Source organism: Bombina bombina, chromosome 2 (genome assembly GCF_027579735.1).
Source record: "Bombina bombina isolate aBomBom1 chromosome 2, aBomBom1.pri, whole genome shotgun sequence".
Taxonomy (NCBI): Eukaryota; Metazoa; Chordata; class Amphibia; order Anura; family Bombinatoridae; genus Bombina; species Bombina bombina.
The window spans coordinates 779711252-779732332 of record NC_069500.1 but is presented as its reverse complement, the minus strand read 5'-3'; the positions used below and the strand labels follow the sequence as shown (position 1 = coordinate 779732332).

The 21081-nt window shown below is 36.1% G+C and overlaps 1 protein-coding gene across 4 annotated transcripts in view; it reads left to right on the top strand.

The window, feature by feature from the left end:
* PDE4C (phosphodiesterase 4C) overlaps window positions 1-21081 on the top strand; it is a 499380-nt gene that overhangs the window by 440033 nt on the left and 38266 nt on the right. For 3 of the 4 annotated variants that reach the window (XM_053702945.1, XM_053702947.1, XM_053702946.1), the window contains 6 exons: window positions 593-705; window positions 6952-7045; window positions 9509-9681; window positions 13398-13496; window positions 13793-13957; window positions 19010-19109. In XM_053702945.1, coding sequence (XP_053558920.1) covers window positions 593-705; window positions 6952-7045; window positions 9509-9681; window positions 13398-13496; window positions 13793-13957; window positions 19010-19109 — 744 coding nt within the window. Of the gene's footprint in view, window positions 1-592; window positions 706-5550; window positions 5750-6951; window positions 7046-9508; window positions 9682-13397; window positions 13497-13792; window positions 13958-19009; window positions 19110-21081 lie in introns of those variants that run through there. The other variant, XM_053702948.1, reaches the window with a different exon arrangement.

Below are 21081 nucleotides of genomic sequence, written 5' to 3'. Positions count from 1 at the left end.
AAGGCCCCTTCTGTGCCAAAGTATTGTGATGGGCCCTGAATTTTTAAATGTGCTCTGCTTCTGAATGAAAACATATCTGAGTGTTGGAGTTATTGTTTTTAACCATTGGAATATAATTATGCTTTACTAAAGTACCATTGCATATGTAAAAGTCAAGGAGAGACGCATCTATATCCTCTGGATTTCAAGTATCCTCTTAATCGTATATTTACCACAGAACAACTCGGGTAAAGTGGAACATGCAGAAGACTAAACTTTGACTGTCCCACTGTGAAATTCAGCCTAATTAATTTAAGAAGCCTGTACAAAATTGCCATGCACATCCTTGCTAATGAGAATTTGCCTGTTATCCGTTGTTTGGTAAAAATGTTTTATCTTCAAATCAGTGTTTTCTGACTGGTCTATTGGGTTTCTATATCTAGTCCGTGTGGTGATGGACCCTTCACATTAAGGGGATATGTTACTGTTAAAGTGAGAATTGGTATCATTAATCAGGGGAGCTCTCATATTTTCCGTGACTGGACATGTTTTTAGGAGTCAGCAAGTGGCCAGCTTCAGTTGATCTAAATGCCTTCTTCTCTTGCCTTCGTAGAGGATGCCGTTCAGAAACTGGCCATCGAGACTCTGGAAGAGTTGGATTGGTGTCTGGACCAACTGGAGACTCTACAAACCAGGCACTCAGTCAGTGAGATGGCCTCAAACAAGGTGAGTTTAGTCATTGCTGTAGGCTCTGGCCTAGTCAATTAAAGTGACATAATGATAATCAAATATTTGATTTGTTCTGTATAAAAGAGAGCATATCAGAATATATTACAGTTCTTTGCTTCTTTGAAAAAAAAATTCCTCTGAATAAACCAACTTATTTTCCTTGGAAGTTGTCCCTGGAGCCAGTAATATAAATACCTTGGTATAATTTGTACTTGCTAGTTTCACGTTAAATTTAAACAGCTTTTATTTAAAGGGATAAGAAGCCCAAAACATGTATTTTGTGATTCACACAGAGCATACAATTTTAATGAAGTTTTCAATTTGCTTAAGAGCTACATAGGTAGATGTTTGGGCACTACATGGGAAGAAAACAGTGCTGCCATCTAGGGCTCTTGCAAATGGATAACATTCTTGCAAAACTGCTGCCATATAGAGATCCAGATACGTGCACGCTCCTGAGCTTAACGTCCTGCTTTTCAACAAAAGATGCCAAGAGAACTAAGAACATTTGATAATATAATGTTATTAGAAAGTTGTTTAAAATTGCATGAGGTTTCATGTCCCTTTAGCCTTTTGCTAATGCAAAAATATTGTTAACAGGTTTAACTTCTATTTTTTTCATATACTTGAAAAACATGGAGTAGAGTGTCCCTTTTAGAAAGGCTTAACTTTCCAACTTATGGAGGCCTGTTTATCAAGCTCCGTAAGGAGCTTGTGGGTCCGTGTTTCTGGTGAGTCTTCAGACTCGCCAGAAACAGCAGTTATGAAGCAGCGATCTAAAGACTGCTGCTCCATAACCCTGTCCGCCTTCTCTGAGCTGGCGGACAGGAATCGCCGCAATTCAACCCGATCGAGTACGATCAGGTTGATTGACACCTCCCTGCTGGTGGCCCATTGGCTGCGAGTCTGCAGGGAGCGGCATTGCACCAGCAACTCTTGTGAGCTGCTGGTGCAATGCTGAATACGGAGAGCGTATTGCTCTCCGCATTCAGCGAGGTCTTGCGGACCTGATCCGCACTGTCGGATCAGGTCCGCAAGATCGTTGTTAAATAGGCCTCCCAGTGTAATATCAGCTGTTTAAAAGTCTGCAGTAGTCTTTAGTACTGTATAAAATAAAGAGAAGAGACCAGCACAAAATCACCAATATAGTAGAAAAAAGGAAAATAGTGGTCTCCAGTTCATGCAAAAAATCATTTTATTCAGTTACATGGGATTAGATCCAAACAACCACAATGTTTCGGAGTAACACCCCTTATTCATGTGATCATGATCTTATCCCATGTAACTGAATAAAATGATTTTTTGCATGGACTGGAGACCACTTTTTTCTTTAGTACTCTATGGCAACAGTGTTTTGCAACAGTGTATAACAAAGCTACAAATATTGTTGTAAAACATTGCTGCCATAGAGTACTAAAGAGACGGGCACACTCCTGAACTCCTATGAGCCTACCTAGTTTTACTCATAACTTAACAACACTAAGAGGCCTATTTATGAAATGTCTGTCGGACCTGATCTGACAGTGTAGATCAGGTCCGACAGACATTGCTGAATGCGAAGAGCAATACGCTCTCCGTATTCAGCATTGCACCAGCAACTCACAAGAGCTGCTGGTGCAACGCCGCCCCCTGCAGACTCGCGGCCATTCGGCTGCCAGCAGGGAGGTGTCAATCAACCCGATCATACTCGATCGAGTTGAATTGTGGCGATTCCTGTCCGCCTCATCAGAGCAGGCGGACAGGGTTATGGAGCAGCGGTCTTTAGACCGCTGCTTCATAACTGCTGTTTCTGAAGACTCGCCAAAAACACGGCCCTCAAGCTCCATTCGGAGCTTAATAGATAGGCCCCTAAGAGAAAGAAGCAAATTTGATAACATATTGCAAATTCTATGTTCTATCTGAATCATGAAAGTTTAATTTTGACTTTAATGTCCCTTTAATGTTCTCCTGTTAGAACAAGGATATACAACTTTTAGAGGGGGGAAAACATTTTTGTAGGACCAATTAGCATTCTTTTTTTTTTACAAAATCTATTATTCAAAATGAAGATACATAGTTCATTAGAAACAACAGCATATAAATTATATGTATTACATTTTTTCATCTTTTGTAAAATGGATAATCCTGTATTGAGAAACTGAGCACTTTGTATGGGTGTGGGATGTGTCGCTGTCCACCAATAAAGCTCTGGGAATGTTACTTAAAGGGACACTGTACCCAAAATCTTTCTTTCATGATTCAGATAGAGAATAGAAATTGAAACAACATTACAATTTACTTCCGTAATTTATTTTGCTTCATTTTTTAAATATCCTTATTTGAAGAAAAAGCAATGCACATGGTGAGCCAATCACATGATGCTTCTATGTGCAGCAACCAATCAGCAGCTAGTAAGCATATCTATATATGCTTTTCATCAAAGAATATCAAGAGAATAAAACAAATTAGATAATATAAGTAAATTAGAAAGATGTTTAATATTGCATTCTCTTTCTAAATTATAAAAGAAAAAATGTGTGTGGCATGTCCCTTTAATAGCTAATGAGCTGCTTTCACGTGACAGCTTCATATAAGCCCAGTCCAGCACACTGCTGCAGAGACTGTAACCCCAAATATCATAAAAATCCACTGGAGCAGCAGCACTGTAGAAAAATATACTATCTCTTTGGCACCAAAGTGAAAATAGTATATTTTTCTACAGTGCTTCTGCTCCTGTAGACTTTTCTCCTATCACACGAGCCAGTATTGCAAATGCATGTACCTCGTTAGTTTCAAAGTCAAAATAAACAGCTTCATGTTAACTTTTTTCAATACAAAATATATTTAAAACATTTAGGGCTCGATTAAAAGTGTTGCCCTAACTTTTGTGCGTGAGCGATATCTTCCCCCCCCCCGTCTTTTTGCGCACATAGGAAACGCCGCTCTTATTACAAGTTGAAAGTAATTGCATTCTCTCGCAAATGTGATTTGCCCTTGTCAGGTTAGCGCGACTGAAAAACTTGTGTAAAGAGTAGTGAGCTCCATTAAGCACAACATAAATACATTTAAAGGTACAGTTACACTAATATAAATACTATGGGGTCAATTTATTAAAGCCCGGGCGGAAATTATTTGCTATAGCTAAATGCATGCGCTGTCGGCATTTAACACTGCACAATAATTTCACAAGAAATGCTTGTGCAATGCCCCTCCCTGCACATTTGCGGCCACTCGGCCGCTAGCAGGGGCTGTCAATCACCCCTATTGTATCTGATCGGGATTGGACAAGTTAAGGAGCAGCGGTCTTATGAGGCGTGGGCTTTATATAAATATTTTATAATAGTACAGTACAGTATTTGGAGGCGTGGACTTTATATAAATATTTTATAATAGTACAGTACAGTATTTGGAGGCGTGGGCTTTATATAAATATTTTATAATAGTACAGTACAGTATTTGGAGGCGTGGGCTTTATATAAATATTCTATAATAGTTTAAAAGTGATAGAAAACTTTACAATTTAAAATCAGATGCTGAATTTAAGCAATATTTTAGATTAACTTTTAATGATTTCTAATGAAGATGTGCTGTAACTTACTTTTTAATTCCTGCGCTACGGCTGTTTACTTCAGAACTCTTTTCCTTTTTTTTTTTGGTGAGCTAACAGTTTGAACTGTTCTTCAATCAGTGCTAACTACAAAAAAAAGTGCCATATTGCTAAAGCATAGCTCACCAAATAAAAAATATAGTTTTCAAGTGAGCGACTGGAGCACGGGCGAATAGAATGGTACAGCTAGATTAATATGTAATTTACAGCACATTTTCTTTAGAAGTGATCAATTAAAATCCATCTAAAATATTGCTTAGATTCTGGACCAGATTTTAAAACATGTATGCCATCACTTTAAAGGGACATTCCATACAAAACTGGAATCCACATGGATGAATTTCAGTTTTGAATAGAAGTATTTTTGTAAAATACATGTATTAGCAAAAATGCTTCTAATAAAATCTATAGCTGATTCAAAAGTGTATTTAAGTATGCACCAGCATTTTATACACAACACTGCAGAGAGCCTAAGGTGCTTGTACCATGTGGTAATGGCTCAATTTAATTGCTAACATGATACAAGCCCCACTGCGCTCTGAGCAGCTGCAGTATTTAAAATGCTGGTGCACTTAGAATATCTAGCTATGCTTCACATGCACGTGCAGAGAAAAATATTAACACTAAAACAGTGATAACTTTTACTGGAAGCATTTTTGTCAGTACGTGTATATACCAAATATGTTTCTTTTCAAAGAAGTAATTAATCTACGTGCGTTTACATTTTGGCTGAATGTCCCTTTAAGAATAAATATATTGTAGTTAGCAGACCCTTGTTCAGCAGCACTACATATTTTTATGTGTTTATTTTTTTTAATATTTGAAAGGGACACTTATGAAACCGGGCCTGTTTGCTTTGCTCACGTACGAACAAAAATTGTTTGCAAATGATGTCTTCAGCTGGAGAGGGGTTTTGATCTCCCTCTTTCCTTTTTTGCTGATATATTTGCGTTGTATTGGGGATGTAGCAAGATATAACGAGATGCGCATAACATCACTGTCAGTCATATTTGACTTTATGTATAAGATCACTCAGTGGATGCTGCGCTGTCACTTTCTGGCCTGCTCTGCTCTTTGCAGGTGAATAGGAAATAATAATCACGCCCATTTTCGACCTCTTTTTTTTTCTTCTCACTTTTGCTTCCTCTGAGTTCCGTCCCATTGCCCGACCCACTTTACTCCTCCTTCGGTCTAGTTGGACCCGCCTCCACAGTCGGACTTTGCTGATTGGCCGGTTCCGCGTTCTCTGATTGGTTGGCAGTGTTCTGTGCAGTGTGTTGTTGTTGGGGAAGCGGTGCAGGGATTCCCGGTACCCAGCATGTCCCGCGGGCCTCCCCGGGCACCTCCTTGGATTCCCGGGGGGCGCCTGAGCAGCTCGGGGCACTACGTGCAGGGGGAACCCTAGCACTGTCCCTGCCTGAAAGGATGAGGATGGGCTGCTCGCTATGGGCCAAGGTGAGCTGGGCGTGAGAGCAAGGGGAGACCTGGGGGAGGAGGTAAAGATAAGGATGGACAGACGTGAAGATGGGAAATGATGGCCAGCTGCAGAATGCAGTTGTACAGAGAGATGCTTAGAAGGAAGGGGCAAGATGGACAGATACGAGGAATGCAATGACACAGGGGGTATAAAATACCTTATCCAGCGCATAACTGTATAATCATATTGCCAGTAACATATGCTGAGGGTCATTGTTTTAGGGAACAGACACCTAATATCCTAACATCTCTGCATAGGTTAAGAAGTCAAACTGCAGAGATTTTCATTACAGGTGTGATGTAGATTAATTGCATGAATTAGTGGGGTGACAAAGTCTGCCATGCAATCTACTGACTGCAAGAGGGGGATGCTGTGCATTGCATGCTATATCTGGCATCCAAGGGGTTAAGGGGACATGTATAAAATATATGTTAAACAATGACGTTCAGGTTATGGAGAACTTTGTGTTTTAATGAAGCCCTACAGGATTTTCATAATCATTTCTGTAAATACACACCCACCCTATACATTTGAGGTATAACTAGATTTTGTTTCAATACAAAAAAAACAACATGGTTTTTTTATTGTATTTTCTTTACTTCTTCAAATATAGCTTTTTTTTCTTTTTCTCTGGGTGTCCATTCATGTATTATTTAGCATCTCCACACTAGTGCAGCCAGGTGTCACATTATAAACGAACTGTAAATGGCATCTGTGTAAAACATAAATGCATTTGCATGTGTTTTAAAACCTTATTCATGTATATAAAACTGAAGACTTCAACATGTTATTTAGAGTATTATGTAACTATTCTTATTTCAGATTCATATTAAGTAAAGAACAGTTTCTAAGAAATGCATTTTAATTAAGATGAAAGTATATTATGTGTAGGATATTAATTGTGGGATGCCACCTTCAGTAAACATTTGCTAAAGTGATGATATCACTTGGACATATGAAAATGTTTTAATCTTTTTTTTTTTTTTTTTTTTTTATGCTGCCAAGTCTTAAAGAACTGCATATAAATGAGTAGAATGTAGAAACACAAAGTAGTAATATCTATTCTATATAAATTAGTTTTTTTCTGCTCAAACACTATCTCCAACATGTATACAATGTCATAGCTGCCTTTGAAATTTAATAATATGATCATAACGTCCATCTTTTTTTCTCCCTTCAGTTTAAAAGAATGTTGAATAGAGAACTGACACATTTATCAGAGACAAGCCGCTCTGGAAACCAGGTGTCTGAATATATATCCAGCACCTTTCTAGGTGAGTTACATTTTTATTACATACATGCTGGTGTGACTGTGCAAGGGATTATCTCAATCAGTGGAATAGATCATCATTTTTTTTATTTCTACCAAAGTTACTAATTTTACTGAAGTATTACCCTACCCTATTATATCCATTCCACTCTTTCACTTACGCTTAATAGATCGCTTGGTTTGAGATGTACTGTTCCCAAAGATTAGTAGATGTCTTGGACAATAACAAATTGGAAACTATCAATCCAAGCCTTTGAAAGGAGTATGACATTCTAGAAATCACTTTCATATTTTGAGTTGGAAAGGTTCTCCATAGTTAAAGGGACACTGAACCCAATTATTTTCTTTCGTGGTTCAGATAGATCATGCAATTTTAAGCACATTTCTAATTTACTCCTATTTTCATTTTTTCTTCGTTCTCTTATCTTTATTTGAAAAAGAAGGCATCTAAGCTTTTTTGTTGTTCAGAACCCCGGACAGCACGTTTTTATTGATGGATTAATTTATCCACCAATCAGCAAGGACAACCCAGGTTGTTCACCAAAAATGGGTCGGCTTCTAAACTTAAATTCTTGCATTTCAAATAAAGATACCAAGAGAATAAAGAAAATTTGATAATAGGAGTAAATTAGAAAGTTGCTTAAAATGTCATGCTCTATCTGAATCACGAAAGAATAAATTTGGGCTCAGTGTCCCTTTAAGAAAGTAATTTATAAACACTGGTACTTATATTGTAGGTGCCTGTGATGTGGAGAAATTCCCAGAGGCACCCAGATGTTAAAGGGACATACATATTCAAAAGGAAAATGTTCTAATTAGAGTATTTTATTAATATTTTTTTCCAATTTACTTATTTTATCTAATTTGCTTTGTTCTTTTTGTATCCTGTGTTGAAAAGCATATCTAGATAGGTGCAGAAACTGGGATCTAGCTACCGATTGGTGGCTGCACATATATGCCTCTTGTGACTGGCTTACCAATGTGTTCAGCTAGTTCCTAGTAGTGCATTGCTGCTTCTTCAAGAAAGGATTACAACAGAATGAAGTAATTTGGAAAGTTGTTTACAAATGTATGCTCTATCTGAATCACGAAAGAAAATGTTTGGGTTTAATGTCCCTTTTAAGGCAACAAATAAAACATTTTGTTAGAACGGTTGTTGTATGGGACCATCAATGATCGTGTGTGTTTTAGCAGATGATTTTTAGTACACTTGCATCATGGCACAAGTATGTGATCCTTGTTTAACTAATTTGCACAGAAAAAAAATGTGTCTGGCACTCAATCAAAATTAAACTTTCATTATTCAGATAGAGCATGCAGTTTTAAACAACTTTCCAATTTACTTCCATTAAAAAATGTGCACAGTATTTTTATATTTAAACTTTTTGAGTCACCAGGTCCTACTGAGCATGTGCAAGAATAAGTGTGTATGCATTTGTGAATGGCTGATGGCTGTCACATGGTATGTGTTTGCATTTGTGACTGGCTGATGGCTGTCACATGGTACAGGGGGAGTGGAAAAAGACAAAACTTTTAAAATTGAAAAAAAATCTACTCATTTGAAGTTCAGACTAAGTGCTATTGCATTGTCTTGTTATCTTGCATTTGTTGATTATGAAAATCTACTCTGTTGACTGGCCCTTTAAGTAGATAGAGAGGACATTGACTAGAGACAAGTATTAGTGACATCTAAAGCGCTTATGTCTTTTGGTGGGATCTTAAAGGGACATAAAACCCAAAATGTTTCTTTCATGATTCAGATAGAGTATACCATTTTAAACAACTTTTGTTATCAAATTTTCTTTGTTTTATTCTATCCTTTGTGGAAAAGCAGGAAGGTAAGCTGAGGAGCAGTTGTCAAGAATGTTATACATTAGCAAAAGCAATAGATGGCAGCACTTTTTCCTGCTATATAGTGCTCCAGACACGTGCACAATACCTATCTAGATATCTCTTTAACAAACAATAACATAAAAACAAAGCAAATTTGATCATAGAAGTAAATTGGAAAAAAAGAATGTAAAATTGTATGCTCTGTCTGATCCATGGAAGAAAAAGTTTGGATTTCATGTCCCTTTAAGGAATATTGCAGCACATAAAACAAAACTCACTATGTTGTATTTTGGCAAGTATTTCAATATGGGCTATTAGTATTAAATAAACTGCTCCTCTGATATGTGTGTGAAGAACAAAAAGGAAACGCATAAAACAAGGCATGCTAAACAACAATTGAAAACAGATTACTACGTGCAGTGTAAACCAAAAACGTTTTACCCCCCATATTTTGTGTGCAGCCCAGCAGTGAAACAGTTAATAAGGGAACCATACCTTGTGTAGTGTTTGCTAACTGCAATTAACTGTTTCATTGCTGAGCCACTCACAATATGTGGCCTTAGACGGAACACTGCCCCCAACAAAAAGTTTTCAACTTTTGTCCCTTTATAATTTAGTTCTCTTCTCCTAACAGATAAGCAGCATGAAGTGGAAATGCCCTCCCCAACTCCGAAAGAGAAAGACAAGAAGAAAAGGCCCATGTCCCAGATCAGCGGCGTCAAGAAGCTGACGCACAGTTCTAGTTTCACCACCTGTAGTATTCCACGCTTTGGCGTGAAGACTGACCAAGAGGCTCTGCTTGCAAAGGTAAGCTGCAGTGTAAATGGCACATTTCCAGGCAAGAAGTGTTCAAAAGAGAAGAATAAACTTCCTAAAAGAATAACCCCAATCTCCTACCCGGGGATGCCCTTTGTCTTTTTTGTTCTAACATGTGAAGGGCCACTGCATGATAAATAGTTAATGACTGTACAAACAGAAAGTCTTTAGATTTGCAGCTTTAATTAAAAAGTTAGCAAGTTTAGCTTATTGGCACTTCTTTATATGGCAGGCTCCTGATTGGGTAGTTTTGGCACCAGGGTGGATTTGATTTAAATTATGATATCAATCACTAGTCAGACTGATTTTTAAATCATGGTTTACAATTTTAGAATAATGACTTTTCAGATTAACCATCAATGATTTGGTTATATATCATTAGATATGCATAGATAGATCATTGAAATTATTGGGAGGTGATCAATTTCCAGTTTAATATTTGATCAACTTTTCAGCTGTTATTTATTGGAAGGAGAAAAATGATTACCTTAATAAAAACAATTTAACTAGTTTATTTAACTAAAGAAAAATAACCATCCCATTAATAGTAATTTAAATAGTTTTATTTAACTAAAACAATAACATTATATTTCATTGTAATACTTGCCCCTCTCTCCTCACACTTAGGTCCTTGTGCAGATCTTCTCCATTCCAAACAATCTTCTATTCAGTGAGCTTCTTGAAACTTAGTATGGGTTGATTCTGTATACATAGATTTAATGAGGAGCAATGGCATTTAAAGGGACCGTAAAGTACAAATTAAACTTTCATGATTCCGAAAGAACATGTGATTTTTAACCAATTTACTTCTCTTATATAATTTGCTTTGTTCGCTTGGTATCCATTGTTGTAAAGGTAGGCGCAGAAGCAAGGCGCTACTGTGAGCTGCTTGTCACTGTCTCACCCAATGTGTTTAGCTAGGCCCCTGTAAAGCATGGCTCTCCTTCAACGAAGGATACCAAGAGAATGCAGCAAATTTGACAATAGAAGTAAATCCAAAATCTGAAAATTGTATGCTCTATCTGAAACCCAAAAGTTTTTTTTTCTTTAATGATTATGTCCCTTTAAGGTCTATTTCTCAACTCTCTGTGCTTTTTTTTATAACATTTGCTCTGAAGGAGGAGCATGTTATTTCTGCAGACACAATGGAATTCATTTTTAAATTTACATCCCTGAATATATACAGCATCTTGCTATATTATTACAAACTAATCTATATTTCAGGATAAATAACCTTTAGATTATAATGTATCTCAAAAAAGTATCTTATTTGAAAAATAATCCAATTTAAATAAAAACATCCAATTTAAATAAAATAAAAACTTTTATTTTTTTTCTTCTTCTTCAATCTTTGATTTTTTATACACTTGCATCATGGCACAAATATGTGATCCTTGTTTAATTAAGTTGCACAGAAAACAAAAATGTGTCTATACACAACTTTTAGTAGATATAGAGGACATTGACTAGAGACAAGTATTAGTGACATCTAAAGTGGTGGGGGGGGGGCTTTCGGAGTTCATCGCACCCCACAGACACACACTTACCCCCTCATACGGGGTAACAGAGTGACCGGCATCACCTGGGGAATCCCGGGATGCTGGTGATGTCACCCCACATGGGGACAGTCAAGTTAAAAAAAAAAATAATAATAATTATTCAAATAGGGCATGTAATTTTAAACAACTTTCCAATTTACTTTTCTCACCAATTTTGTATTCTTAGTTGAAAGCTAAACCTAGGAGGTTTATATGCTAATTTCTTAGACCTTGAAGGCCACCTCTGCATTTGACAGTTTTTCAACACTAGAGGGTGTTAGGTAATGTGTTTCATATAAATAACATTGAGCTCATGCACGTGAATTTACCGAGGAGTGAGCACTGATTGGCTAAAATGTGTCTGTAAAAAGAACTAAAATAAGGGGGCAGTCTGCAGAGGCTTAGATACAAGGTAATCACAGAGGTAAAATGTGTATTATAACTGTGTTGGTTATGCAAAACTGGGGAATGGGTAATTAAGGGATTATCTATCTTTTAAAACAACAAAAATTCTGGTGTTGACTGTCCCTTTAAGTCCTAGAAACACCCAAGATCCACCAATTCAAAAGGTCTTGGGTGTCTTAGGTATGTAAATCTGAACATTTATTTAATAAAAAAATAAGAAAAAACATACACATATTTCAATACTCATTACTATAAGCCATCAAAAAGGCCTAGACACCCATAACACCTTTATAATGGTGGTCACCTGGCATGAATAAATGTGCATTCATTTGAGTAGAGGGTCATGGAGCCCCTACCTGCAAATCAGTTTTATATCAAAGGCCCTGAATTATATGAGGATAACCCCCTTGTTTTAGAAAAACATTGTTTCCTTTTGCAAGATATGACAAGTCCACGGATTTCATCCTTACTTATGGGATATCGCCTCCTGGTCCGCAGGAGGAGATATCCCATAAGTAAGGATGAAATCTGTGGACTCGTCATATCGTAAAAGAAATAAATTTAGTAGGTAAGCATAAATTTCCTTTTTTGTAATCTTGATTATTAAATTATAATTTATTATTTTTAATAGCCTGGTGATCACTGTTGTAAAAGTGATCATCTTGTGTAAATATTTGCGTACAGTCTCATGGGAGTCTCTATGTGCACGTTAAAGTTATAGAATCATAACCTAAGGCTTCCTATTAATATAAGGATAACCCCTTCTTTTAATTTAAATGTTTAGCTAAAAGAAAAACATACACACAGTTGTTTAAAACCTTTTTTATTAAAAATGTATCGAAAATATAACAAAAAATTCTCATGTGTTGTGCCATGATATACATAAAATAAGGGTATTTGAATCTGCAGGGTCTGGTGAAAACAAATATATATAACGTGTAAGTTTCTCACTGAAAAATGTGAGAAGCATCTAAAGAATCCAAAACAGCTCAGCACAGTGGTGTAAATGGTTCAGTAGTTAAAGTGATGGTAAATTTAAGACTATAAGAATGGTGCAATAAAAATATTAGTTTGCAAGTAAAACCACTTAATTTTTTTGTAAGTGTGTGTGTGTATATATATATATATATATATATATATATATATATATATATATTTATATATATGTGTATATATGTATATATTTTTTTTTATAATAAAAGGTTTATAATCCGAATTGGTATTGTCCCTCCGCCCTCTTCATTTAACTCTTTTTGGCTGGGCTGTGATATATAGAGCAGTCCCACCTACTCTCTACCTAGGCTTTAAAGGGGCTGGACTCCAAGATTGTCAACTGACACACATGTTGATTGGATGTTCACTGGAGTTCAACCATGTGGGCCGGCATAACATTGTAATAGAAGCATTAGTATATGCACTAATTTAACCCTTTCACAGATGGATTAGAAACAAAAAAGGTACACATATACTTTTTTAATGACAGAGATTCCATTTATGGCATTTGATTATTTAAAGTTTACCATCACTTTAAGGGGTTAAACTCAGAACAGCAATGCACTTCTGGTCTGTAGTGTGTGCAAGCAATTGTGTAATAATAATATATGTTTAGCACTTCAAGCACATTTTATTATTGCTCAGTTATGTCCCTTTAAATGTAAAAAAAAAAGAGTCATGGTTTACTATGTGCTTGAGTTTTGCAGATAATAGAAGATATTTTGCTGTAGCTCAGTTAACTTTGTGCTCTCCCTTTTTTGGTTACTACAGGAAGTTGAAGACACTAATAAGTGGGGTATGGACATATTTAAAGTAGCAGAATATTCTGGCAACAGACCCCTGACAGTCATCATGTACTCTATCTTTCAGGTAAACCTTGCTTGTATTTTTTTTCTTTACTTGACACAGACAATCCTGTTTTTTTTGTTTGTGTTTTTTAGTAAGTTTATAAGTCAGAACTAACATAGCCATTGTTTATTGCAAATCAGAATCAATATTGTTCTGTTATAATTTTAAATAAATACAATTAAATAAAGTTTTACATATGAAAAGTTCACTTTTAGGAACTTCTGTCTGCTGTGATTTTTCTACTTTTTATGTATTAATATGTGTGGAAATCTGCATGAGCCATCTGGATAGTTTAGCTTGTTGGGTTTTCTCACCAGGAAAGAGACCTGCTAAAAACCTTCAGGATTCCCGTGGACACCTTCATTACTTACATGATGACCCTAGAGGACCACTACCATGCAGAAGTTGCTTATCATAATAATATCCACGCAGCTGACGTGGCACAGTCCACCCATGTCCTGCTTTCTACCCCAGCTTTAGAGGTGAGCATAACACTTTGGTCCCAGTAGCCATATTTATGAAATCGGTCAACTAAAACAAGCTAAACAAGGGTAGCTGTTCTAAAGTGTTTTTTCTTGTGTATAACACGGTAGGTTTGTAGTAGTGATAAAGAGACATAGATTCCTCCTCTTCCATAAAGAGAATAATACTGGTTATGCTTGCTTATTTGTGGCTAAATGTAGCCACCAATAAGCAAGCACTATCCAGGGTGCTGAACCTAAAATGGTCCGGTTCCCAAGCTTTACATTCCTGCTTTTTAAATAAAGATAGCAAAAGAATGAAGAAAATTTGATAAAAGGGTAAATTAGACAGCCTCTTAAAATTGCATGCTCTATCTTAGTCCTGAAAGAATAAATGTGGAAAGTAAATTTTTTTTAAGTACTTTACAATTTACGTCTATTAGCTAGTTGTCTTTGTTCTCTTGGTATCATTTGTTGAAAAGCATAAATAGGCAGGCTCGGGAGTAGCAATGCACTAGCTAGCTCCCAGAAATGCATTTCTGCTCCTTCAACAAAAGATACTAAACAAGTTTGACAATAGAAATAAATTGGAATCTTATTTAAAATTGCATGATCTGTCTAAATCATAAAATAAATATTCTGGGTTTCATGTCCCTTTAAAGTCACTGAGCTCTTCAGCACAACTCATTGTACTGCTTCCGTTTGTCTATGGATATTTCATGGCTATGTGCTGGATTTTATGCACTAGTTGGCAATAGGTGTTTCTGAAACAACTGTGCTCAATAATTAGTAGGGGTTTCCACTTTTGGACATATAGTGTAGCTGAATTTTAAAGTTTTAAGTTGTTTTTTAGGAGCTTTTGTTTAAAGCTAAAATATGTCCAATGCATGTGATGCAGTTTAATATTGAATAACCCCAAATCATGCTTCTGGTATCATGTAATCTGAACCTGATAAAGAAAACTCGGAAATGGGAAAACCGCAAAGGCATAAATAAATAAGTCTTAAGGTTAAGGATCAAATATGTTTTAAAGCTTCTAGGAAAACCTAGTAGAGTAGAAAAGCATAATTCTAACAAATGCATACTAAAAAGACAATGAAATAATGCTTACTTTGAGCTTCAAATGATTTGCTGACAAATTTCAAACTTTCCTTTCATTTTCTTGTCCACTGTATCATGTGACAGCCATCAACCAATCACAGACTCATACGTATATACTGTAAACTCTTGCACATGCTTAGCTGGAGCTGGTGCCTCAAATAGTGTGCACAACTTGAAAATTATAGTAAAATGGAAAGGTTATGTTTTTTTTTTTTTTTTATACTACTTGTTCTATCTAAATCATAAATGTTTTATGTTGGCTTTACTGTCCCTTTAACCACATTATATACATATATGCCATGGTTGTGCTTGACTGTCATACCAAGAAGAGATCTAAAGGCACAACACACGTTTAGCTAGTGGTCAATATTTTCTGAGCTTTCTAAATCCTCATCCAGCTTTGTATTTTATCAGTGTGATGTTTAGCTTTTTTTCCTGGTATTATATGCAGACAGCTCCCCATGACCAAACCAATCAGGCAGGTTTCCAGTCCCCTCACAAACATATTACACATACACCTCTGCCATGGGGTAGAAACACACAAACAATTTTATAAACAGAGGGATGGAATAAGGTATAGATAACTGCCTTATCTATAAATATAGATTTCTTTAACCATATAACATCCTTGGCTGTTTTGTTAAAACTATAATAACTGGTGGGTCTGCATAACATAGCAAACAATGGGAACTGAGAAGCATCTACAGGGATGAGATAAAAATAACCTTCATTTGTAAAGTAACTGCAGGTAAACAAAAAACACTATTCTAAATGAAATTATCCCTGTGTCTAACAAATTCAATGAATACCATGTCTTCTGAGTCATGCAGAGGGTTAAATGCTACAAACTTACAATAAGTAGCAGTATCTTTACAGCTTTATTGACATAGCATACAAGTGTCAGAAAACTTTCCCCAGTTTGTCATATAATAACAGAGTTAAGAAAATAAGCTGACAAAATATGTAGCAAAACATTTTATGTCACAACTTAGGATCAGCTCTCCATCAAACCTACAAAAACTGACAGATTATTACTAAAAAAGAAACGGTTCCAAATAAACTTGAACTTTCAGTGCTTAATTTTACCTCTGCAATCCTAGCTACTCCTCTCTGCAATGATTCCCCCCTATGTAGATCACTTCAGCCACTCCTCCAAGCCCTAATTTCATTCTATGCAATATTACAGCTATTTCTAGATTCTCATCAGCAGCTGCATTGCCATTTCTGTCTTGATGCTACTAATGCACTTTCTCAATCAGTTCATCCAGGATGGGGAAAGCCCGGTTCTATGCTTCACCTTCAATGTTATACCACCCCAAAACAAGTCACACACAGGAATAATGACAAAATAAACCCTTATCTTATAGTGTCACATGTAAAGCAACTGACTGGGGAGCAGCTGTCTACTATGTGCCCAGCCCTTATTTCACCACTTATGTTAGCCTGAACGGCAACTGAACTTTCTGACAGGTTCTAACTTGCCTTAGTGAGTCACTTCAATATCAGTTATAAAACACACATTACATTTATCTGTGACTTTAAATATATAAGGGAAAAATAAGATAATTATTTAAAAAGTACCAGAAACTGATCTTGTTAACTTCACACTCAGCTCACCACAGTCTTGTTCCTGCACTGCACTTCCCGCTCTCTGCCTGAAATCTGCCTCTCTCTCCTCCCGCCCCTTCCTCTCTCATCATGTTCCTTGCGCTGACTGGGACAATACAGAATGTGAGTTGCCCAGAGGGAGAATGGAGGGCGGGGGGCAGGCAAAGTAATTCACGAGTCACATCATTTTTTTTTTTTATGTTTTTTAAAAAAAAATAATACAAAGTAATAATAATCATATTATTATTATAATGCAGCAGCTGCTGTGGGAGGAGTGGTTTTGCTTTTGCTAAGCTTGCTAGGTTGAGAGGAGGCACAGTCAGGGTGCATCTGCAAAAAATGTCCTAACTTTTTTACTGTAAATAAATAGCGCTGATGCAGTTTTGTTGTGTGCATATTTTTACATGGAATGTGTTCTCTCTTGAGAACAGGCGCTAGCCGGCCCTGACTGCAGGTGCCATTGAATAAATAGCTGGTGTCACCCTGGTGCACCCCCCTAGTGACGCCACTATACATTTTTTAATTAGTTCTTTTTTTTTATTTAATTTAAATACCTTTTTTTTTTTTTTTTTCTTTTTTGTACTCCACCTATTTCTCTTGGTACACTCTATTGTTTTTTTCCCATATCTCATCTCATCTCATCTTGTCTGTTTCCCCTTTTTTCTGTTCTTAGTGGTTTGCGTGTCTCTCTCACTCCTATATTTTTTTTTTTTTTCTTAAAAATCCTTAAATGAATAGTGTAGTCAAAATTAAACTTTCATGATTCAGATAGAGCATGCAATTTTAAGCAACTTTCTAATTTACGCCTATTATAATTTTTTTCTTTATTCACTTTATATCTTTATTTAAATGTAAGCTTAGGAGCCGGACTATTTTTAATTCAGCACCTGGGTAGCGCTTGCTGATTGTTGGCTACATTTTAGACCCCAATCAGAAAGCGCTACCCAGGTTCTGAACCAAAAATGGGCTGGCTCCTAAACTTACATTCTTGATTTTTCAAATAAGGATACCAAGAGAACAAATAAAATTTATAATAGGAGTAAATTAGAAAGTTGCTTGATGGGACATAAAACAGGTTGAGATCTGTGCATATCTTAAAAGGACTAATTAATTAAAAATAGTTTGCATAAAATTTTTTTTACAAATTGCTGACAAGTATTTTAAAATAATTTTCAAAAATAAGCAAAATGAATTACATAGCTAAGCTGCCTTTAGACACAGGCATTGTATTTCAACTGAGATCACAGCTTCTAGGCATGCTCCAGCAGATAATCCCTATGCATTTTTGCATTCTACTGAAGCAACAATAGATATAGATACATCCATAGAAGGAAATATGTGAGGGGGGGGAGTTAGAGCTTTGGCAGGGCAGTATACATTTGCAGGTAAAGTAATTAATGTACATATTATTATATTTTGTCTCTATCCCAACTTGTTTTATGTCCCTTTAAAATTGCATGCTCTATCTGAACCATGAAAGAAAAAATGTGGGTTTAGTATCCCTTTAACATCATTTCAGACTTCCTATAATTGGAAGGGTATGCCCTTGTTAATTGAAAAGAGTGAATCCCTAATGTTTGTGGGGGATGTATTTTTGGTTTAGAGAAGAAGAATGTTTTTTCAAGAACATTTTGCTCTCTGACTAATTAAATCTGTATAGGTTAAGGTTTGTGGTGTGACTACTACACAAGATCTTGTGGGATATGAGAGCTGTCATTTGAATAATGGGCTTCACCATTCTGTAATAAATAGTCTTACAGCCTGTGGTGGGATTCTGACATTATAGGAACAGGTTCTCAAGAACTGGTGAAACAGGCTGAATCCCACCTCTGTTTGTATTTACCATCTTACTTATATGGACATGAAACCCAAAAATATTCCTTTAGGATTCAGATAAAGCATACCATTTTAAACACCTTTCCAATGTACTTCTAGTATCTAGTTTGCTTTGTTTAATTGATATCCTTTGTTGAAAAGCATACCTTGGTAGGCTTATGAGCAGCAGTACACTTGGTGGCTAGCAGGTGATTTGGGGATACACACACATACCTCTTGTCATTGGCTCATCATATGTCTTCAGCTAACTATGACTACTAGATTGCTGCGTATAGCTGACTTTAACTGTGTGTTTAACACTTTGCAGGGGTTAAACACACAGATCTTTATATTATTGCATTAGTTAATGCATATCATTAATACATTATCACACTTTATTTTGCACTTTTGATATCCCTTTAATACTTTACATCTCACTAAATTATCATACCAAGAGCCTTGCTCTGTCATGAGGTGGAACCTGCACAATATATTACACACTATGCTTCTGTAAGCTCTGACACTAACTGGCTTTTTCTTCTCACGCAGGCTGTGTTTACAGATCTGGAAATCTTGGCTGCCATATTTGCTAGTGCGATTCATGATGTAGATCACCCAGGAGTATCCAACCAATTCCTGATTAATACCAGTGAGTGTAAAGAAGAGATAAGTAGGATTGTTACTTCTCTTATTAGACCAGGAGACCACTGAGTTTGAATACACATTATTAGAGGGAAATTAAATTCTTTCTCTATAATTGCTTAATGTTCCTGCAATTAAGCACTGCATTTCAAAATAAACGCATAAAAATGCAGGTAATTTTTTACCTTGTATCTAAAAAGATAGCATTTTAAAATGCATTTGTTTTCAGTGAAAAGGAAGTTCTTGTAACAAGAATTATATATATATATATATATATATATATATATATATAATATATATAATTTTTTTTTTTTTTTTTTTTTACTGCTTGTGAGTTTTGTTGCTGTCCACCAATAAAGCTGTTGGAGTTCTGCTTATCAGCCAGCGAGCTGTGTGCCAACATGTACCACCTATTGCTTCAAAAACAGAACAAATGGCTCCAACTTAAACCTTTGATTTATGGGAAAAAGGGGTTAAAGAGACAGTCTACTATAAATTAAACCTTCATTATTCAGATAGGACTTTTTTTGATTTTTTTTTTTAATTAACTTTCCAATTTACTTTTATCATCAAATTTGCTTTTTTCTCTTGGTAGTCTTAGTTTAAACTAAACATAGGTAGGCTCATATGCTAATTTCTAAGGCCTAGATTTGGAGTTTGGCGGTAGCCGTGAAAACCAGCATTAGAGGCTCCTAACGCTGGTTTTAGGCTACCTCCGGTATTTGGAGTCACTCAAAAAAGGGTCTAACGCTCACTTTTCAGCCGCGACTTTTCCATACCGCAGATCCCCTTACGTCAATTGCGTATCCTATCTTTTCAATGGGATTTTTCTAACTCCGGTATTTAGAGTCGTGTCTGAAGTGAGCGTTAGAATTCTAAAGATAAAACTCCAGCCGCAGAAAAAAGTCAGTAGTTAAGAGCTTTCTGGGCTAACGCCGGTTCATAAAGCTCTTAACTACTGTACTCTAAAGTACTCTAAAGTACACTAACACCCACAAACTACCTATGTACCCCTAAACCGAGGTCCCCCCACATCGCCGCCACTCGATTAAATTTTTTTAACCCCTAATCTGCCGACCGCCACCTACGTTATCCTTATGTACCCCTAATCTGCTGCCCCTAACACCGCCGAACCCTATATTATATTTATTAACCCCTAACCTGCCCCCCACAACGTCGCAGCCAGCTACCTACAATAATTAACCCCTAATCTGCCAACCGCAAAGAGCCGCCACCTACATTATAGCTATGTACCCCTAATCTGCTGCCCCTAACACCGCTGACCCCTATATTATATTTATTAACCCCTAATCTGCCCCCCACAATGTCGCCTCCACCTGCCTACACTTATTAACCCCTAATCCGCCTCACTAACCCTATAATAAATAGTATTAACCCCTAATCTGCCCTCCCTAACATCGCCGACACCTAACTTCAAACATTAACCCCTAATCTGCCGACTGGAGCTCACCGCTATTCTAATAAATGTATTAACCCCTAAAGCTAAGTCTAACCCTAACACTAACACCCCCCTAACTTAAATATAATTTAAATCTAACTCTTATTAAATAAATTATTCCTATTTAAAGCTAAATACTTACCTGTAAAATAAATCCTAGTATAGCTACAATATAAATTATAGCTATTTTAGGATTAATATTTATTTTACAGGTAACTTTGTATTTATTTTAACCAGGTACAATAGCTATTAAATAGTTGAGAACTATTTAATAGCTAAAATAGTTAAAATAATTACAAAATTACCTGTAAAATAAATCCTAACCTAAGTTACAATTAAACCTAACACTATACTATCATTAAATTAATTAAATAAAATACCTACAATTACCTACAATTAAACCTAACACTACACTATCAATACATTAATTAAATACAATACCTACAAATAACTACAATGAAATAAACTAACTAAGTTACAAAAAATAAAAAAATATTTACAAACATAAGGAAAATCTTAC